This window comes from Hordeum vulgare, chromosome 7H, assembly GCF_904849725.1.
Source record: "Hordeum vulgare subsp. vulgare chromosome 7H, MorexV3_pseudomolecules_assembly, whole genome shotgun sequence".
Lineage (NCBI taxonomy): Eukaryota > Viridiplantae > Streptophyta > Magnoliopsida > Poales > Poaceae > Hordeum > Hordeum vulgare.
In genome coordinates this window covers 3,469,182-3,485,945 of record NC_058524.1, presented here as the reverse complement: position 1 = coordinate 3,485,945, position 16,764 = coordinate 3,469,182, and the positions used below count along the sequence as shown (strand labels likewise).

Sequence of the window (16,764 nt, the reverse complement as noted above, 5' to 3'; positions counted from 1 at the left end):
ATGCAACATCATTGACTTGTTTTTTCCCGTTTAATTACTATATTTGCCTCCCGCCTGTAGTCTGGTATTTTAAGAGTGAACTAGTATGTGCACAAAAAAAAGTAAGATTTGAACAAGCGGTTGAAAAAGCTTTATATTTCATACTCCCTCAGTCTCAAAATAACTGTCTCAACTTTGTACTAGCTCTAATACAAATTTGTACTAAAATTGAGACATTTATTTTGGGACGGAGGGAGTATGTAAGAACATTAGCGACAAACTGACCCCACCACATCCACATGATGATGGTCGTGTGGTGGTGGTGGATCAACTTGGAATATATCCGACTTCTCTCATTTTTTTGAAAAGGAAGTTACATTCCCGGCCTCTGCATCTGCGTGATGCATGCAATCATTTTATTAATTATTCATAAAATTTGTATAAAGTAATACATCAGTAAGCCTGAAGCCATCATCTTGACAATACCCATCGCTACTCCTATGCCTTTGATGAAGGGGTGTCGAATATCCGAGCTGAATACCAAACAAACATCACACCTAAGCCTAAATGATTGGGAACACATGGCAGCTCACACGAGTACATGAGCTATGCTTGCTCGAGTGGGGAAGCATAACATCGATGCCGCAGTGGTTTGGAGAGCTTACCTCTCTCGAGCGGTTGGAGATCGGGCGCTGCGAGGGAATTGGGTCTTTGCCGGACAGCATACAACAACTGACTGGGCTTAAACATACATGTAAAAATCCGTGGCTGCTTTGCCCTAATGAAGTGGTGTGACTCAAAGGAGAGCAAGATGAAGCTTGCTCACATCAGAAACAAGGTATGTGTAATGTGCCTGCCAAGCTATCTGTTGCAATCGCTTTTATCCTCTTTATTATTAACTGTCCAGTGAGCAGTCTTTCTACACAAAGATGAACGTGATGCACATGTGCATATATAGTCATGATAAGCATGGAATTAGTTGCATATTGTTTGCTCGATTTGACGTCTTCACCGAGTGAGTAAAATACGTGACGACTGCGGTAAGTATTGATCTGTAAAGCCATTGTAATTGCGATACATCAGAGAGAGCTATAATTGCTCTGTTGACCTGATCATATCATTTCTGTTATTCAGGACATACGGTAAGATAACTCACGTGGAGAGATAGGAAGCCAATGGTCATTTGAGGAAACCATTGACTTGACCAACATGAAAGATGCCGCTGATACATTCATGGTACTGCCCATGTCAAGATGAAGCCGAGACATCAGGTACTTTGCTCCGTATTATATTTGTCGATCTAATTCAATAATAAGAATATGAGGGAGTTACCTGTAATTCAATAATAAGAATATGAGGGAGCTACCTGTAAAAAAGATCTGGATGCACCAAACTGCCAATTAGCTAGGCATGCTTTTATCTTTCTTTGTGAAACACGACAGAGAAATCTGGCTACTGTTACGTGTCCGTTTATGGAAATGGTTGTATTCATTGTTTTGAAGGATGCCTTTAAGAAAATCTTATGCAATCGCCTACTCCTTTGTTGCAGGTTGTGTGAGAACTGATTGCAAGATCTGGATTCGACAAATAAGAGTATTCTGCAAGTAATCGGCTGCGACGGAAGATTGTGAAGCGACGTACTCATGAAGATGGTGGCAGTGCACAAGTGCACAAATTTGTGAGTGAAGTGGTATTGCAGCTGTACTCATGCTGATGTACGTGAGAAACATCGAAAAACATGGAAATTTGGTTAGCCACTCTCCCAAGGTCTGTAATAATGAGCAATGTTAAGCGCTTGGTTTATTCTGTTTACTATGGTTTATAATGACAATGTGGAAATGTCTGTACTGTTTGCGCAAATTTGGTACTACCCTGACAATTGATGCTTTCTTTAAAGGCTTTATCGTTTCCTTTTACAGTCTGCACATACCACAATTAAATTGTTACTACATATGAATGCCACAAGTCAAATACATAAGTTCAAACTTGCTCAAATACTGCAACTAGTTAAATACAACCCCATATCATATCACCTCCCCTCTACCATCATATTTCCATCTTGGGTCATTAGAGTAGTCATCAATTCCCAGATACACACATCGCTTTTGGGAATAACCATGATGGGCATTTCAAGTACCTTGTGGCCAACTGGGGACTGATCTTTTTGAAGAAAGTATGGTGGTTTGGGAACTAGGATTACCCAATCTCTGAAAATTTAAACATCCTAGACCACCGTCGCACATTGCTTTTTATAGACTCTACTTCGCATTATGTGTTGGTCGGACAAAAATGTGCAAAGGGAAATAGAGCGCACTATCTGTACCTGGTACAATTTCTAGTCTGTGTTGTGATGCACGAGGTTCCATGATGCAACTTACGTCAAGAGAACGAGGAGCAAAATGTGATGTCACCAGAGGAAGGATCAAATGATGCCTCTACATGCAACTGTGACTTGGCTGGATTCACCTCTATGGGCTTGCTAAGGAGCTGGACTCCTTGTTTCCAGTATCGGCTATCTGCGGGCAATGTGAGAACCACCATCAGATTCAGAAGGATCTATATAGCAACCATTAAATTGATCACCAGTTCCAGATACAGTCACAGATATCGACGCTCCCTGGAATAAGATAGATGACCATAAAAGTTTTTTTTACCTGGTCCAGTGCTTAGCACGATGGAGTTTTTCTCATCAAGTACCCAGTCAATCCAAACCGCAAAACCATGGCACGTTCCAGCATCAGCAAACTCTATCTGCAAGATCACAAGCCAATCAGAAAAACGAGATGCATATTTTAGCTAGCTAGCAAAGAAGGGCGCTTTTACGTCAAGTATTTTAGTGTGCAGGAGACTGAAGGATGATGGGACCAAACATGGTTTTTCCAATGCATTGCTTTTCATAATCATAGACTAATAAACAAGGTGAAGGCAGAACAGAACACTGCCAACAGACACCTAGCAAACAACTTTTCGCTATATTCCAAGTTAGTGTGACATATCGCGTGCATTCCCATTTTCTCAAAAGCAAAATTCAGTTTGAACCAGTTACAGCATGGACCTAATAAAACTCAGGATCTGTCTGATAATTAACTAGTACATAGAAAAACTCTCATGACGTCCATGCCACCAGCAAGATAAAAAATTATACCTTTGTTTTCCCAAAGCATGAGTGAATAGGCTCAGCGAAGTTGAAGTCCATGAGCGAGTAAACTTTGCTTAGTTTCTGCTCAAATTTGAATGCGACGTTAGGCACTTTTAAGCGAAATGATATAATAAACTTTGAATGCATTCAACCTCGGGATAGTATTTGGTCTACCTTTGTATAACCACATTGCCATACATAATAGGGCAGGCAAGGACCTTGCTGCTCTCCAGGAAGATCACCGCAGGCTCCTAAAGTCTCATTAACAACTGAGTGGTCAAAACCCTCGACATTTTTAAGGCTGCGACGACTCCTCCACAAGTCCTGCAAGTACCTCAGTTATTAGAAAAACAAAACTCTATTCTTTTGCACAAAAGGAAACTAGTAATATGGGGGAAGACTAACCGGAAGAGACATGGCACATAACTTTAATACTCCTTTACAAGGCATTATGAGTGCATCCTCGGATAACATCGAGCCAAACAGAGTTCTTGCATTCCTAAAGCCAAAATAATAGGAGCAGGTATTGGCATCTTCATACGGTAATATAACACAGAACAATAGACATCAAAGGCATTCCCATGTTGTTCTCAAAAGTATGATGAGTAATACTTGGTGAATTCAAAGAAAATTAGGTGAATAAGCATGCCTTTCCTACAAGGTTTAACTTGGTTGGTCGTTGGTACATACGGTTCTCCAAGGTTCACATGCTACTGAGATATTCAACACAACCACATAAGCCTTCCAGCATAAACTTAGATCAACTAACCTAAAATGTTGGCAACAGTTAACAATTAACGCTTTTTTCCTAGTGAAGATGATATAAAAATTCATTTATTGGCTTGCTAGTTAGGGCATCTGTGAACAGATGCATCCTCTAGCCGGATGCTTAAAGGTCTACGAGCAAACATCTGCTTCTCCGTTCAAATTGAGGGTGCATCCTTTCCTTTTACAAAAAATACGTTGCTACAACTGTATTATACTAGACAAAAAGAAATGTTTAATAGGGCACCATTTTTTTGTTGTTGAGAAAACGCAAAGACTCTGCGTTTCATTTCATTGAAAAGGGAGATAGTTTAGCAGTACACGCCTCCGAGGAGGAGGCTCACCGGGGAGCAAAAAAACGAAAGTACAAGAACTAGTGAACGTCCTAGGTTAGCGGCATGATCACCCCAAGGCCAGCTGCCCCAGCCCTAACCCAAAGGGATAGCTCCTCTCTTATCCTAGTCGTGAGCAGGGCGATGGATGGCTGCTCGCCGTCGAACACACAGGAGTTGCGGTGCTTCCAGAGCATCCATGCCGTCAGGTGAGTGGTCGTGGCCAGCCCCTTGCGCATGGGCTTTGGCGTCTCCAGCTTGGCGTGCATCCACCAGTCGTTCAGTGTGGCCTCCTGGTCTAGCGGTCGGCATGTCAGCCGTAGCCAGGAGAGCGTCTCATGCCAAACCTGTCGCGAGAAGGGGCAGTGACGAGCAGGTGGCGCATCGTCTCAGGCTCCTGGTCACACAAGACGCAGCGCGGATGGTGTTGCAGGTCGCGCCGGCGCAATCTGTCCGCTGTCCAGCACCTGTCCAGACTGACGAGCCAGAGGAAGAATTTCACGCGTGGAGGAGCCCAGCTCCTCCATGTCAGCTGCCATGAGTCGCAGCTAGCGGAGCCGTGGAAGGTTGCTAGGTAGGCGCTGCACGCAGAGTAGGAGCCGCTCGAGGTCCACCTCCAGATAAGCTGGTCTGGCTGGTCGTTGAGGGCAGCGCCTTCTGTCTCACGCCACAGCAGCAGGTATTGACCGATTTCGTGGATGCCCTGTCTCTTCATTATTTCGGCTTGAGAATAATGAAATAATAGTATAAATGTGAAGTTTAACTATCTGTTAGAAGTACTCAACTTCTGCCAGGCCAAAACATTTAGATGAGGAACACGCAGATAAGGAATCAAAAGATAATATACCAACAGAAACACAACAAAGAGCACCATATGTTGAACATGTATGTGCAACATCTGTTGACATACTGCTTTGTTAGTGATGGTGTGAAGCTTAATTTGATAGACAACAAGTACTAGGATTTCAAAGTAACAAACCAGAAACGCAGGTTTTGCCATGGAAGCATCCCTTCACTGCCACAATAAAATGGTTCGCCCACTAACAAGTCAACCTGTGGAGATAAATGATAGAAGACCATGAGAAATTCATACAAAACAACAGTATATGAACCCTTGAACTACTTTTGAAGCCAGACTATAAACTAGCAGCAAACCTTTTTATGTTCCAGATCATCCGTTGAAAGAGATGCTGCTCTTTTACCAATCACTTGAATTTGATCTATGGAGAAATTGTTTGCCTTTGCAACAGCTTGGAGATATGTTGCACCTGTGTCCCGCAGACCAGGAAACATGGCAATGACTTTTGAAGATGGTGAGAGAGAAGAAACTAAGAGAGCTAAGAATATACTGTCATCAGCCACGATACAGGTTTGCAAAGATCTGTCGCCTAGCTGGGCAGAAAAACATTGAATACGAATAGAAGATGTTAGAATAATGTAGATAACTTGTATAAAAAAAGAGAATGGTGCGTAGCATAAACCATGGAATTGATCATGTCTAGTTTTCACTGAAACTAACAAGGCAGCAATTTAGTTTCCAGATTTCTGAAAGGGTAAAAATCCCTTCAGTCCATGCTCGGAGGGACCAGCAAAGATTATGAATTGAGAACTTGGATATGATCATGAAAGCACAGGTTTTCTTTCTATGTTTTGAATGGCCAAAGTACATAAGCTATTGAAACCACGAATTCATTTTCAAATGTTAACAGTCATCCGATTGTTTTTGTATTATCAGATCTGTGGAATTCTTTTAAAATGCTGAAGTCTTAAATTAACATCTTGATCTATTTCTAACAGCGAAAAACAGAAGTTTGTGGAAATCAAGTGCGCACCGCAACAACATAATATTATAATCAAATGAACTGGAGTACTTACAGCATTTTTAATTGCTGTTATCAAAGCTGATCTCCAATATCTATCACCATAAAGTGCTATCCTTTCCGGCAACAATGTCAGATGGTCACCTTTCAAGCTTCCATTGCATGCTTCATCATTGGCGTTTAGCAGCTGATATGAGATGCTAGTTAGGTTATGACTAGCCCTTAGAGAAAGAGTTTGATCTTTCATAACAGAAGCACCTCTCCCTTGTGTAAACCAAACACAATGCTTCCAGTGATCACACCAATCCTTCGTGTCTATAAAGATAGAAGGAAGACATCGTTTTAATAACTTCATAATGTAAAACAGGTTGACTCCTATAAGGTCTACATAACGAACATGCCAGTTCAAACAACGAGTTTGAAATACCAGTGAACCTAAGAAGCACGTATGTTCTAACAATAATCATATGCCCAAATCGCTTACGTCTTCAACAAGGTCAATAAATAACAGTACTTGCACAAATGCTATTAGCATTGCTAGCAAAACATTATGCAGAAACGTTCAGGCATAGATAAACAACCATGAATGCGCATTGGGCCACTATATCCTGAACTTTCATGGCCCAAGTGCAACATTACTCAATAAACCAGGGAAATGGGGACAAATGTTGGTCAATACATAGCCTATCAATTCATCGAAATGGAAAATGACATGGAATAATGCAAAAGAATTACTTAAGATGGCAAAAGTCTTGATTATTTAACCAACCGTCAGCGCATTGTGGTAGATCCGTGATACTTGATTGCCTCACCCATCTGGGAGCAGTGGAGTAGAAGATTGACCCATCAGAATCTAACTGAAGCACCCACCTACGTTGGAAGAAAAAATATTAATTCAGCACACTTTTAAATATAAGGTGACGAAAGAGACTACAAGATTCTGTACTTACCACGAAATAATAGCATGAACACAGCCATCACCAGTTGTTTTAATCGTGATCTTGTTTTCACGCTGACTCTCTGGTCGTTCCGAAAAGTCAAATTCAAAAACTTTGAAGGGTTCTGACAGCTGAAGTAAAATAAATTAGGACCTGATAATACATTTGCTGAACATGCAAAATAATGGTGCATAGCATACCAATCGTATCTCGTCTTGTAACGGATCACATTGCATTGCATGTTGCTGCAGCTTCACAGAAACGATATTTTCCATCCCACCAGGAGTAAGCCAGACACCATCCGCAGCATTTGCTTCATTGCTGTGCAAATCATGCATCTTCCACAAGAACGGACTTTCGACTAACTAGGATGCCCAAGAAAAAAAATTCCAGTATAAACCAATCAAACATTGCATCCATAGAAAATGCTATCCAGATGAAGTCACATTGAACAAGTGGTGGGAACGGACCTGCCCGTAGGTAGTTGCTCGATATGGGACTGTCTTTGGATTTTTCACCAGTAACGAATCATGAGCTTGCTGTAGAGTAGGTATCAGGCCCTCACCCAACAGCTCAGAGTCAAGAATTTCACTCACCTGAGAAACATAGTATGTTTTGTCAACTATAAATAAAACAATCAATATAACTGCTTCCTAGTAAGGGAAGTGCCTGCTATGTTGTCGCTAGGTGTGAACTGACAACTGAAATAACCAAATCTGAATGATGCTGGCAATTCAGATTTAGTGTGTAGTGATACAGTTGAATCATAACAACGAGTATGAGTACTATACTAGGTTATTTGACTGAGCATAAATATGTATGTATAATACTGGAGCAGGTTCGTTTAGCAGAACAAGAAAGCCAATTGAGCTAAAACAAAAGCCTACCAGCACATCAGCTGGCGAATCGAGCTCGACTCCAACTTGGAGTTCATCCGACCGCTTATGGAAGAGCTTCACCTTATTGTCCATCCCGTTGGCTCTCAGTGCCTTGCGCGTCAACTTGCCCATGGGAAGGTAGGATTCACATGCCGACACGCTGCCCCTGCCCTCGCCTCCAACAGCCCCCAAAGCCCGCGCGGACATCATGGAGAGCAACCCGGTCCCGGCTCTGAACCATCATAAGCATTAGCATAGCATCCACTCTGTTTTCTCTGTGATATCATAGATCATGTAGCCAACAAAGCTGATATTTTTTTGAGGGATTTTTTTCTTCTAAACTAACTTGTCCTTATAATTAACAAGAGGACAAATTAAATGCTAATGGTTATCGTTCAAATGGCCTTAATTAAATTAACAATTAAACTAATAAATGCTAATGGCCTTAATGAACTCGTGTAAATCTATCCTGCTAAATTTTAAGTCCAATGTGACCCATAGTATACATGGTCCAATCACCAATGAGCGCAAATAAATGTATGTATGGACGGGCGCTCACCCGATGTCGAGGACGCGGGAGGAGGGGTCGGAGACGGCGGCCTCGATGGCGCGGCGGTAGGCGCGGTTGCGGGCGGCGTCGTTGAGCATGTCGAGGTAGGAGGTGGCGGCGAGGAGCTGCCTCTGCGTCTGGGGAGGCGCCGCCCCCGCATCCTCCCCCTCCGCCTCGTCCACGACGAGCCACTCGGAGTCGCCGGTGAGCGGGTTGAGGCGGAGCTGGAAGGCGCGGGACGGCGCGGCCGCGGAGAAGGCCATGCGGCTGCGGCCGCGGCCGCGGAGCAGGAGGTGGAGCGCGGCGGGTGGCGGGGACAGGCCGGCGAGGCAGCCCGGCATGAACGGGGGGCTCCGCCGCCGGCGCCTAGGGTTTTGCGGGCGGGCGGGCGGGCGCGAGCTCGCCGCCGTCGGGAGGGAGAGGGACAGCGAGTGGCGCTTTCGCGGAATGGTACCCGGGGACACGCTTATTTCCGCCTTGAGGGCCTGTTTGTAATACAGCGGTTTCCTCGAGGGGCGCTTCGCATGAATCAATTTCCTTTTTTCCACTTTAATTTTAGAACAAGAGAGAGAGAGATATTGCGTTTTATCTGTCGATAGAGAACCGTTGCACATGGTATGGTTTTGACATTGCTTACATGTTTTGAGAAAATATATATATATATTGTATTTCAGCTAACTAAGCGTTGTTGTCCGAGAGACGACTGAAAACCAACGTTGTGATGCCATGTGTACATCGACGCATCATAATGATATTATGATTAATATTTCATTTCCTTCTAGCGTATATGTGTTGGAGGCAAGTCAACGATTTGCTTCCTTCATTCATGGTATTTTAACAGACATGAATGATATGTTGTCATATGAGTGCTAAGACGAAAAAAGGCTACTTTCAAGTTCTTTCTTGTTGTCAACATTAGCCGTCAAGGAAAATGACACCTTGCCATCTCAAAACATGCTCCAACGAGGACAAAACGAAAGAACGAGCTGGCTAGTTCGTGTTGACCTATGGGTAATACGTACTATTTTATTTGCATAAAAATATGTCGGTATTTTCAAAAATAATACTTCGTATGTAAAAAAATATAAAAGCTTTTAGATCATTACGTATGAAATAAACACGTATATTTTTTTACAGAGGGGATATTATGGTATTATGAAAAGAAATATTCTAAGTTGCCACCTTTTCACCTTTTTTTTAGAATCGTCACTTTTTTCCTTTGATTGTTTGATTGATGATTGAAGAGGTGGCAGCACCATTAAAGAATGGTATAATGTCGTGTCGAGAGAAGTCTACTTCAAGTTCTCTTGGGTTGTTGTCAACATTAACAGACAAGGAAAACGACACATTGTCATTTCAAAACATGCTCCGATGACAACGCAAAAGAATCAGTTGATTCGTTTTTGTTGACTTATGAATAACGATCTAAACGTTTCAATATATTTTTTTGTTACAGAGATGGTGTAATGTTGTGAAAAAAGAATATTCTTGATTGCTACTACTTTTTTACTTGTTTTAGAATCTTCTCTTTTTTTTCCTTCCTTTGATTGATTGATTTATGATTGTTGAGTGTTGAGGTGGCAGCACCATGAAAGAATAGTGGCAAATAGACAAATGCATCCCTTGGAAAGAAAAGAAAATATAAAAGTGGGCTGAACATAAGGAAGGCCCGCCACCAACCGCCCTTCATTCATTCTTCCCCTTGGCGAATCTCTTTCCTCCCCGCTCCCCACAGATTCCGCCGCACCGTCGCCGGCGCCGGCGCCCACCATGGCGCTCCTCCTCCGCCACTCCCGCAAGGTACCCCCCCTCCCCTCCCCGTGTCGTCCGGCTCCGTCGGGGAATCGGTCCGGCGATCCGTCCGCCCGGGCCACCAAAACCGCCGCCCGACCCGATCCAGCGGCGGCGATCCTGGGACGGGCCGCTGCTCCGTTCGTTGCCTGCCTCGTCTTGTGGGCGGCTTATGGCGGATTGATCGGTCAAGTTTTTTTCTTTTTTAATTCCTTGGCGGGTTAGAAATTGCGGGAGACCAATGCGGATAGGTTATTCTGATGATGATGAATCTAGGCTCTCGGAGAGATGCCGCTGTGGACCGACGGGGTTGACTGTGGCAAATTGATTGATGTGGATCCCTCGGTGTCCTGGATTTTATCCAGTCCCCGGGGAGAAGTAGCGGTAGCAAAGGTGTGGGTGATGGGTCCTCATGTGATCCATGTAATCGTGTGATTCTCCTGGAACCGTGAGTTTTTCGCCGGATTGGAAACGCCGCACGGGAGCTGCCACCGGTGCTTCCGGGGCTGTTGTGGCGCGCGTGCACAGAACAGAGGGCGGGCGGCGTGCCTTTTTATTCTTGATGATGGTCACATGACAGAACACATCTTGCATTCGCGGCGTTCTGGCTGCCTGCTGCCTCTCTCGGGCATGGAGCACTCCCATCACGTGTACGGTTTTTTCATATGCTCATGGCTGCACGTTTTCCACCTATATATGCAGCTGCGAAGGGTGCACGGTGTCCTGGACTGGGAGCGCGGGAGCATCGCTCGCCACTTCTCCGCCAGTGCCTGCTCCGCCGCTGCGAAAGGAGAAGGTGCTTGCTCCTCTCTGTGTGCCCCTGTGGGGTCTTGATAAACTGTTTTTGAGGAAACTGAAACTCCTTCTTTAAATCAAGCCTGGCATGCTGCACAAAACCCAATGGTTGTTTCAACGGATTTATGCTTATGGTTCAGTACCCTACCAGACTGCTACCATATTTGGGTCTGTAATAGGGTTTTATTATCCTTGTATGGTCCATGACGAGCTCGGCCTCTGATGCTAGTGCCGGAGCTTCAGGGGAAATGTGGAGGGGTGTGATCTGATGAAGTTTTCTTGCTAAAGATTTGAAAGAAGCAGCAATCTTCCTACACCTCTAAAGCAGAGTAGCTGCTTAACAAACCTTCTACCCTTTTAATTCAATCTGGACTGAATGTTCATTTCGTCCTCTTATGTTCAAACAACTGATATGTCAGCAATGAAAATAAAATTAATTGTGTTGTTATTAGAGTGCCCGCTAGTTCTTCTAAGACGGAATTCTAGTTATAATGTAGGGTATATCGGTTATCTTGTAATATGATCCTTTGCAACACATTATTTTGGTTTCAATGTGTGGAACGACAATTTCCTCACTTAGTGGCTTGCTTATAATTGTCGTTAGAAATAATTGGTCTTGCTCTGCTGCAGCTGTCTCAAGTTCGAGTGTTCATGGGGAGTACGGGAAAAAGGTTGGAAGCTCGAGCATTTTCCAAGACAGGCAGTCTGGAAAAGACCTGCATACCTTCAAGGTTATGCAGTTGTGATTAAAATCCTACTTATTTAATTGGAGCCTAGTTGTGTATTCTGACTTCGGTGGGCCGTCCCATCTATTTATTTTCGCAGGTATCATCACGAGAAGCAAGGGGAAGCTACAGCTTGAAACGGATGCCAATTGCTACTGGGGTCAATAGCTTGTTCTCATGGTATGCACTCTCGTTTATGTCCTTTTCCTGAATTTCCACGTACATATATTCTATGCTAGTTCATCATAGCTGTAACCCTGTTTTGAATGTCTGTTGCTATTTTTCAGTGGACAGGTAGTTTCGGCAAGACAATTTTCAAGTGGGGCAGGTACCTCTCTGTCTTGTCAAGCTATCTGTGTATTAAAATTGTTTCCAGCTTTGAGTTATAAGCTGATACAGACAAGTTGATTCCTTATATAACATTTTTAACAAAGTTATATACCATTTCAGATTTGCCACCGCATGAGGCAATCGGGATGCCTTCTCTTTCTCCTACTATGACTGAGGTAATTTACTAAAATTGGAAATAAATGTAAAGTGCTGACAGATAAAAATATAAAGCATGACCAACATGCATGTGTTTCTTTGTTTGTCTATGTGGTGTAAAAAACTTTTTAATGGCCTGTAGGGAAATATTGCAAGGTGGGTGAAGAAGGAAGGAGACAAAGTTTCACCTGGTGAAGTTCTTTGCGAAGTGGAAACCGTAAGTTTTGTTTCTTGTCATATACACCCAGGGCACAACCTGTGCCCGCTAGCTAATTGTCAAGGACATGTGTGGTGGCTAGGATAAAGCTACCGTGGAGATGGAATGCATGGAGGAAGGCTATCTTGCTAAGATTGTTTGTGGAGATGGCGCAAAAGAGATTAAAGTTGGCGAGGTACATATATGCTATACCCCGATGCATAGGAAACACTTTTTTTTCCACCGTCTCTAACATAGTTGCTGGACTAATGACCACAAGTTATTTTTTTTGTGACCTAGATTATTTGCATAACTGTGGAAGAGGAGGGTGACATTGAGAAATTTAAGGATTACAAGGCTTCGTCTTCTCCTTCAGCTGCAGCTCCAGCTGAATCCAAACCTCAGTCTGAGCCTGTGCAACCAAAAGAAGAGAAGAAAGAGGTTTCCAAGGCCCCCGAGCCAACAGCTACAAAGACTGAAGAATCTTCTCAGTCAGGGGATCGCTTATTCTCCAGTCCTGTTGCCAGAAAGTTGGCGGAAGACAACAATGTAAGCTGCTAGCATTTCAGATACCCTGACGGTCCATAAGAAATGCAGTTTTTGACCTTCAAAATTGTGCTCCAAACAGGTACCGCTTTCAAGCTTAAAAGGTACTGGTCCAGATGGGCGTATTTTGAAGGCAGACATTGAGGATTACTTGTGTATGCTCTCTTCTGTTTACTTTTATCCTTGCCAGTGCAAACAAAAATCACTCCTAAATCTTGATTCTGTGCTTTTGATACTGTTCTACAACTGCAAAACTGAGCATGGTTAGTCATGAATGATGTTAGTTAAGGAGGTGGGGTGTGGTTATGATACAAAATTTATCACCTTTTCTCCGCCACCAATTTTTTTTTACTCACCTCTCATTTGTAGGATAATTAGTGGATGGTAGAAAGGGTGTATTTAAACTGTTTGATCTGCATAAACATTTATCAATTTAGTTATGCAAGTAGAAGTGTTCAATCAACTGATACTGTCATGCTTATGCTTGATGAAGCTTCTGCATCCAAGGGTTCGAAGAAGGAAGCTGCAGCAGCTCCAGGACTAGGCTATGTGGATCTTCCAAATACACAAATACGGAAGGTAAAATCAATGCCATGGAGTTCTTCAAATGTATGTGTCGCTTATGGTGTGCTCTACTGCTATTGACAGCATCTAATTTTGTTTTCCTCAGGTTACTGCAAACCGCTTGCTGCAATCTAAGCAGACCATCCCTCACTACTATCTGACAGTTGATAGCCGTGTTGACAAACTTATCAAGTATGGACATCGTTCGTGCATTTAATATTTTATCCTACGCATACCCAATGTCTGTAAACTAGATGGATAATTTGCTCAATCATTGTTTGGGGTAATCAGCCCTATCTTTTGCATGCACCATTATTTTGCTTCTCACACGGAAGATCCACTCATTATTTTGTTTTATTCTAGATTGCGGAGTGAATTGAACCCGATGCAGGATGCATCTGGCGGGAAGAAGATATCTATAAATGATCTTGTCATTAAGGTGAGTTTTGACCTATGGTGGTTTCTGATGCTCCTTTTTCCTAATACTCAAGTGCAGACTTGGAGAGCGTACATTTTATCTTTAGGCAATGTATTTACTTGAGCGCTAGGAAATGTTATCTGAAATAAGTTTATCTTGGGTTCTTCACACAATTCTCAGTTGCTTTGTGTGCCTCTACACTAGAGTATTGAATTGATTGTTGTTCAATATGCAGGCTGCAGCGTTGGCTCTTCGTAAGGTTCCTGCGTGTAACAGTTCCTGGATGAATGATTTTATTCGCCAGTAAGATATGGACAGTTGTTGGTCAATTAAACTGGGAGGTTTATTTTCGTTTGTCAGAATGTGATGTATTTCATCTGTTCCTCATGCAGGTACCACAACGTGAACATTAATGTTGCTGTACAGACTGAGCATGGTTTGTTCGTTCCAGTAGTTAGGGTGGGTTGCTCGACTCGGTACTAAGTTCACCGTGCTATTCTTCATATCATCTGCTCCTTTGACCTGTATTGCTTATACAGGACGCGGACAAGAAAGGGTTGGCCACTATTGCTGATGAGGTGAAGCAGTTGGCTCTAAGAGCAAGGGATAACAGCCTAAAACCAGAAGATTACGAGGTATGGACCGAAAATATATCTGGAATATATTTGATACTTATCTGTACCTTGATAATTCTGATGCTATGCTTTTCAGGGTGGCACTTTCACCGTCTCGAATCTGGGAGGCCCTTTCGGAATCAAGCAATTCTGTGCCATCGTAAACCCTCCCCAATCGGCAATCTTGGCTATTGGCTCTGGTAATATGTTGCCTAATAGTTGGTGATCCATACCGAAACCCCTTGGCTGCGCTACTTACTCTGTTGCTTACCATATGATTGGAATTTTTTCCGGAGCAGCTGAGAAGAGGGTGGTCCCTGGAGTTGAGGGCCAATTTGAAGTTGGGTCCTTCATGTCAGCCACGCTAAGCTGCGACCACCGGGTCATTGATGGTACTTGTTTTTCCTTGCCAACTCAGAACCAGTGGATGCTGCTTCTCATTCCTATATATCTATGATAAAGGTTTTCCTTACCACTCCCCTGTTTTGCAGGCGCCATGGGTGCGGAATGGCTCAAGGCATTCAAGAGCTACCTTGAGAACCCGACGACCATGCTGCTGTAGGAGTTTCTTTTTTTCTGCTGTAAATGATGATGATGAGAGCAGTTTTTCTGTGTAGGCTCTCATAAATAAAGACCACAATAACCACGCCTCATTTTTGGCAATGAGGGCTTGGGAACCAAGAGCAAACAAACAGATCATAGTCGGCACACGATGTTTAACCTATTTATCGGCAAATGGCCGATACACCTTTTCCCCCTGCATTACCTGACCGGTGGAAATTTGTCGCCTACTTTTGTGCTGTGTTTTACTGAATCCGATTCAAAGAATATTGTGTATCGGTTTGTTGCAAGGTGCCAATGAATTCCTGGATTTATAGTTTTGTGGCGTTTATGTTGTACTTTTTCTTCAAAATTGGGCAATGTGAGGATAAAATAGGAAGTGAGGGAGGGAGATCGCCGCACTGAGCTGCCTATGGCAGACCCGTGGCAACTATTTCTTGCTTTAAGAGAGACGGACTGGATCTCTTGTGGTGAGCGACTACAGTAAAGGATTAGAAAATCCTGTTTGACGCTCTGTGCGTCGAAATGTCGACCAAACGCACAGGGAAGAGAGCGATCGCTTCAGATTGGGCTGACCCATTAGAGCGTCCCTGTTTTGGGAACCGAGGTTCCAGCCGGTTTTTTTGGTTTTGGGAAATTTTTAGAAGGTTTACTGAACCGTTTTTTTTTTCTGTTTAAAAAATGTTCTGGATCTTTAAAAAATGTTTCGGAATTTGAAAAAATCTTTTGGAATTTGAAAAAATGTTCCAGAATTTTTATAAAAATGTTTTGGATTTTAAAAAAAGTTCCAGAATTTGAAAAAAATGTTTTGGAATTTTTAAAAATATACTGGAAGGCCTCATAATCAAGATACATGTCATCTATAGATGGAGATGGATCATCCTTTGCAAAAGCAATCCCTACAAGAACAATTTGTAAAGCATTTGGGCCCATGGCCCGAAGGTGATAAAGCATACGAATTCTCCACAGGTGATAATTTGTGTCATCAAAATCAAAGGTGTCATTGTGCACTAATCCATTAGTCGAGATCAATACTCTCTAGGCGGTGAAGCCTAATAAGGAGAGACATTGCTCTGATATCAATTGAAAGGACCACGATTTCGTCTAGAGGTGGGGGGGGGGGGGGTTTGAATAGGCGTTTTTAAAACTTTTACAGATTTATTTTTATCCTAAAATATGCAGACCTGAGGGGGAAAATGCTAAATTTATCCTCATCTAAGCCTTCTATTTTTTTTCCTTCACACATTTTTGCTAAGGCTGGGGCCACAGACCGTAAAATTTATCCTCTTCACAACCGTTCCCTTCAGCGAATATAGGTTACCACTCTTGTTGGCATTGCCATCAATAGGGTAGTCATGCTAGAGCTGTTCAAGAAGTTGGTCGCTATCCCAACAGATGCAATCGAGCTCAATGTTAACAATAACCACATTAAACAGTGGTATATTTCGATAGAAGCTCACATGCCTACTCTCCTATCTCACCATGCCACTATGGAGTATAGGTTGCCGCAAGATCTCTATCACCAGAGATCGCAACACAAAAAAAGCTTTTGTGTCCAAAGTGAAGGGATTTCCCCACACCTATCTCTATGGAACTTCTTCCCCTTCTCCTCGCGCAAAAGAAAAAAGAAGATTAAACTTTTTAGAATAAAGAAAGGGGACTAAGAG

General features: G+C 42.9%; 2 protein-coding genes across 4 annotated transcripts; one reads left to right on the top strand and one right to left on the bottom strand.

The window, feature by feature from the left end:
- Positions 1-1,906: 1,906 nt before the first annotated feature.
- Positions 1,907-8,771, bottom strand: LOC123407272 (protein arginine N-methyltransferase 7). 2 transcript variants are annotated; one of them, XM_045100374.1, is made up of 14 exons: positions 8,411-8,771; positions 7,861-8,083; positions 7,444-7,569; positions 7,174-7,338; positions 6,986-7,104; positions 6,805-6,905; positions 6,091-6,350; positions 5,371-5,607; positions 5,195-5,268; positions 3,524-3,617; positions 3,293-3,442; positions 3,125-3,199; positions 2,634-2,730; positions 1,907-2,495 (listed from the first exon to the last, which is right to left on the bottom strand). In XM_045100374.1, exons 1-14 carry the CDS (start codon positions 8,740-8,742, stop codon positions 2,359-2,361), a joined length of 2,190 nt encoding a protein of 729 aa, XP_044956309.1. In that variant the 5' UTR covers positions 8,743-8,771; the 3' UTR covers positions 1,907-2,358. The 2 variants fall into 2 exon arrangements, with proteins under 2 accessions (XP_044956309.1, XP_044956310.1); XM_045100375.1 differs by lacking the exons at positions 1,907-2,495; positions 2,634-2,730; positions 3,125-3,199; positions 3,293-3,442; positions 3,524-3,617 and adding an exon at positions 4,017-4,918 and having other exon boundaries at positions 8,411-8,742.
- Positions 8,772-10,079: 1,308 nt separating this feature from the next.
- LOC123407908 (dihydrolipoyllysine-residue acetyltransferase component 2 of pyruvate dehydrogenase complex, mitochondrial-like) lies at positions 10,080-15,417 on the top strand. 2 transcript variants are annotated; one of them, XM_045101151.1, is made up of 19 exons: positions 10,080-10,201; positions 10,895-10,988; positions 11,618-11,718; positions 11,813-11,892; positions 12,000-12,040; positions 12,163-12,218; positions 12,341-12,415; positions 12,498-12,590; positions 12,695-12,943; positions 13,023-13,044; positions 13,434-13,519; positions 13,611-13,696; positions 13,868-13,943; positions 14,158-14,225; positions 14,315-14,381; positions 14,462-14,557; positions 14,634-14,736; positions 14,836-14,928; positions 15,028-15,417. In XM_045101151.1, exons 1-19 carry the CDS (start codon positions 10,172-10,174, stop codon positions 15,096-15,098), a joined length of 1,587 nt encoding a protein of 528 aa, XP_044957086.1. In that variant the 5' UTR covers positions 10,080-10,171; the 3' UTR covers positions 15,099-15,417. The 2 variants fall into 2 exon arrangements, with proteins under 2 accessions (XP_044957086.1, XP_044957085.1); XM_045101150.1 differs by having other exon boundaries at positions 10,081-10,201; positions 13,023-13,095.
- Positions 15,418-16,764: the final 1,347 nt, after the last annotated feature.

Bases quoted from the DNA above. Each gene is read 5' to 3' on its own strand.
- LOC123407272 (XM_045100374.1), bottom strand. From the start codon at position 8,742: ATGCCGGGCTGCCTCGCCGGCCTGTCCCCGCCACCCGCCGCGCTCCAC. The intron at 3,618-5,194 runs GTTTGTTACTTT...TTTTGGCTTTAG, and splicing joins TGGCAAAACCTGCGTTTCTG to GAATGCAAGAACTCTGTTTG. The intron at 3,200-3,292 runs GTAGACCAAATA...AAATTTGAGCAG, and splicing joins GGCAATGTGGTTATACAAAG to AAACTAAGCAAAGTTTACTC.
- LOC123407908 (XM_045101150.1), top strand. From the start codon at position 10,172: ATGGCGCTCCTCCTCCGCCACTCCCGCAAG. The intron at 13,520-13,610 runs GTAAAATCAATG...TGTTTTCCTCAG, and splicing joins CAAATACACAAATACGGAAG to GTTACTGCAAACCGCTTGCT. The intron at 14,226-14,314 runs GTAAGATATGGA...TTCCTCATGCAG, and splicing joins ATGAATGATTTTATTCGCCA to GTACCACAACGTGAACATTA.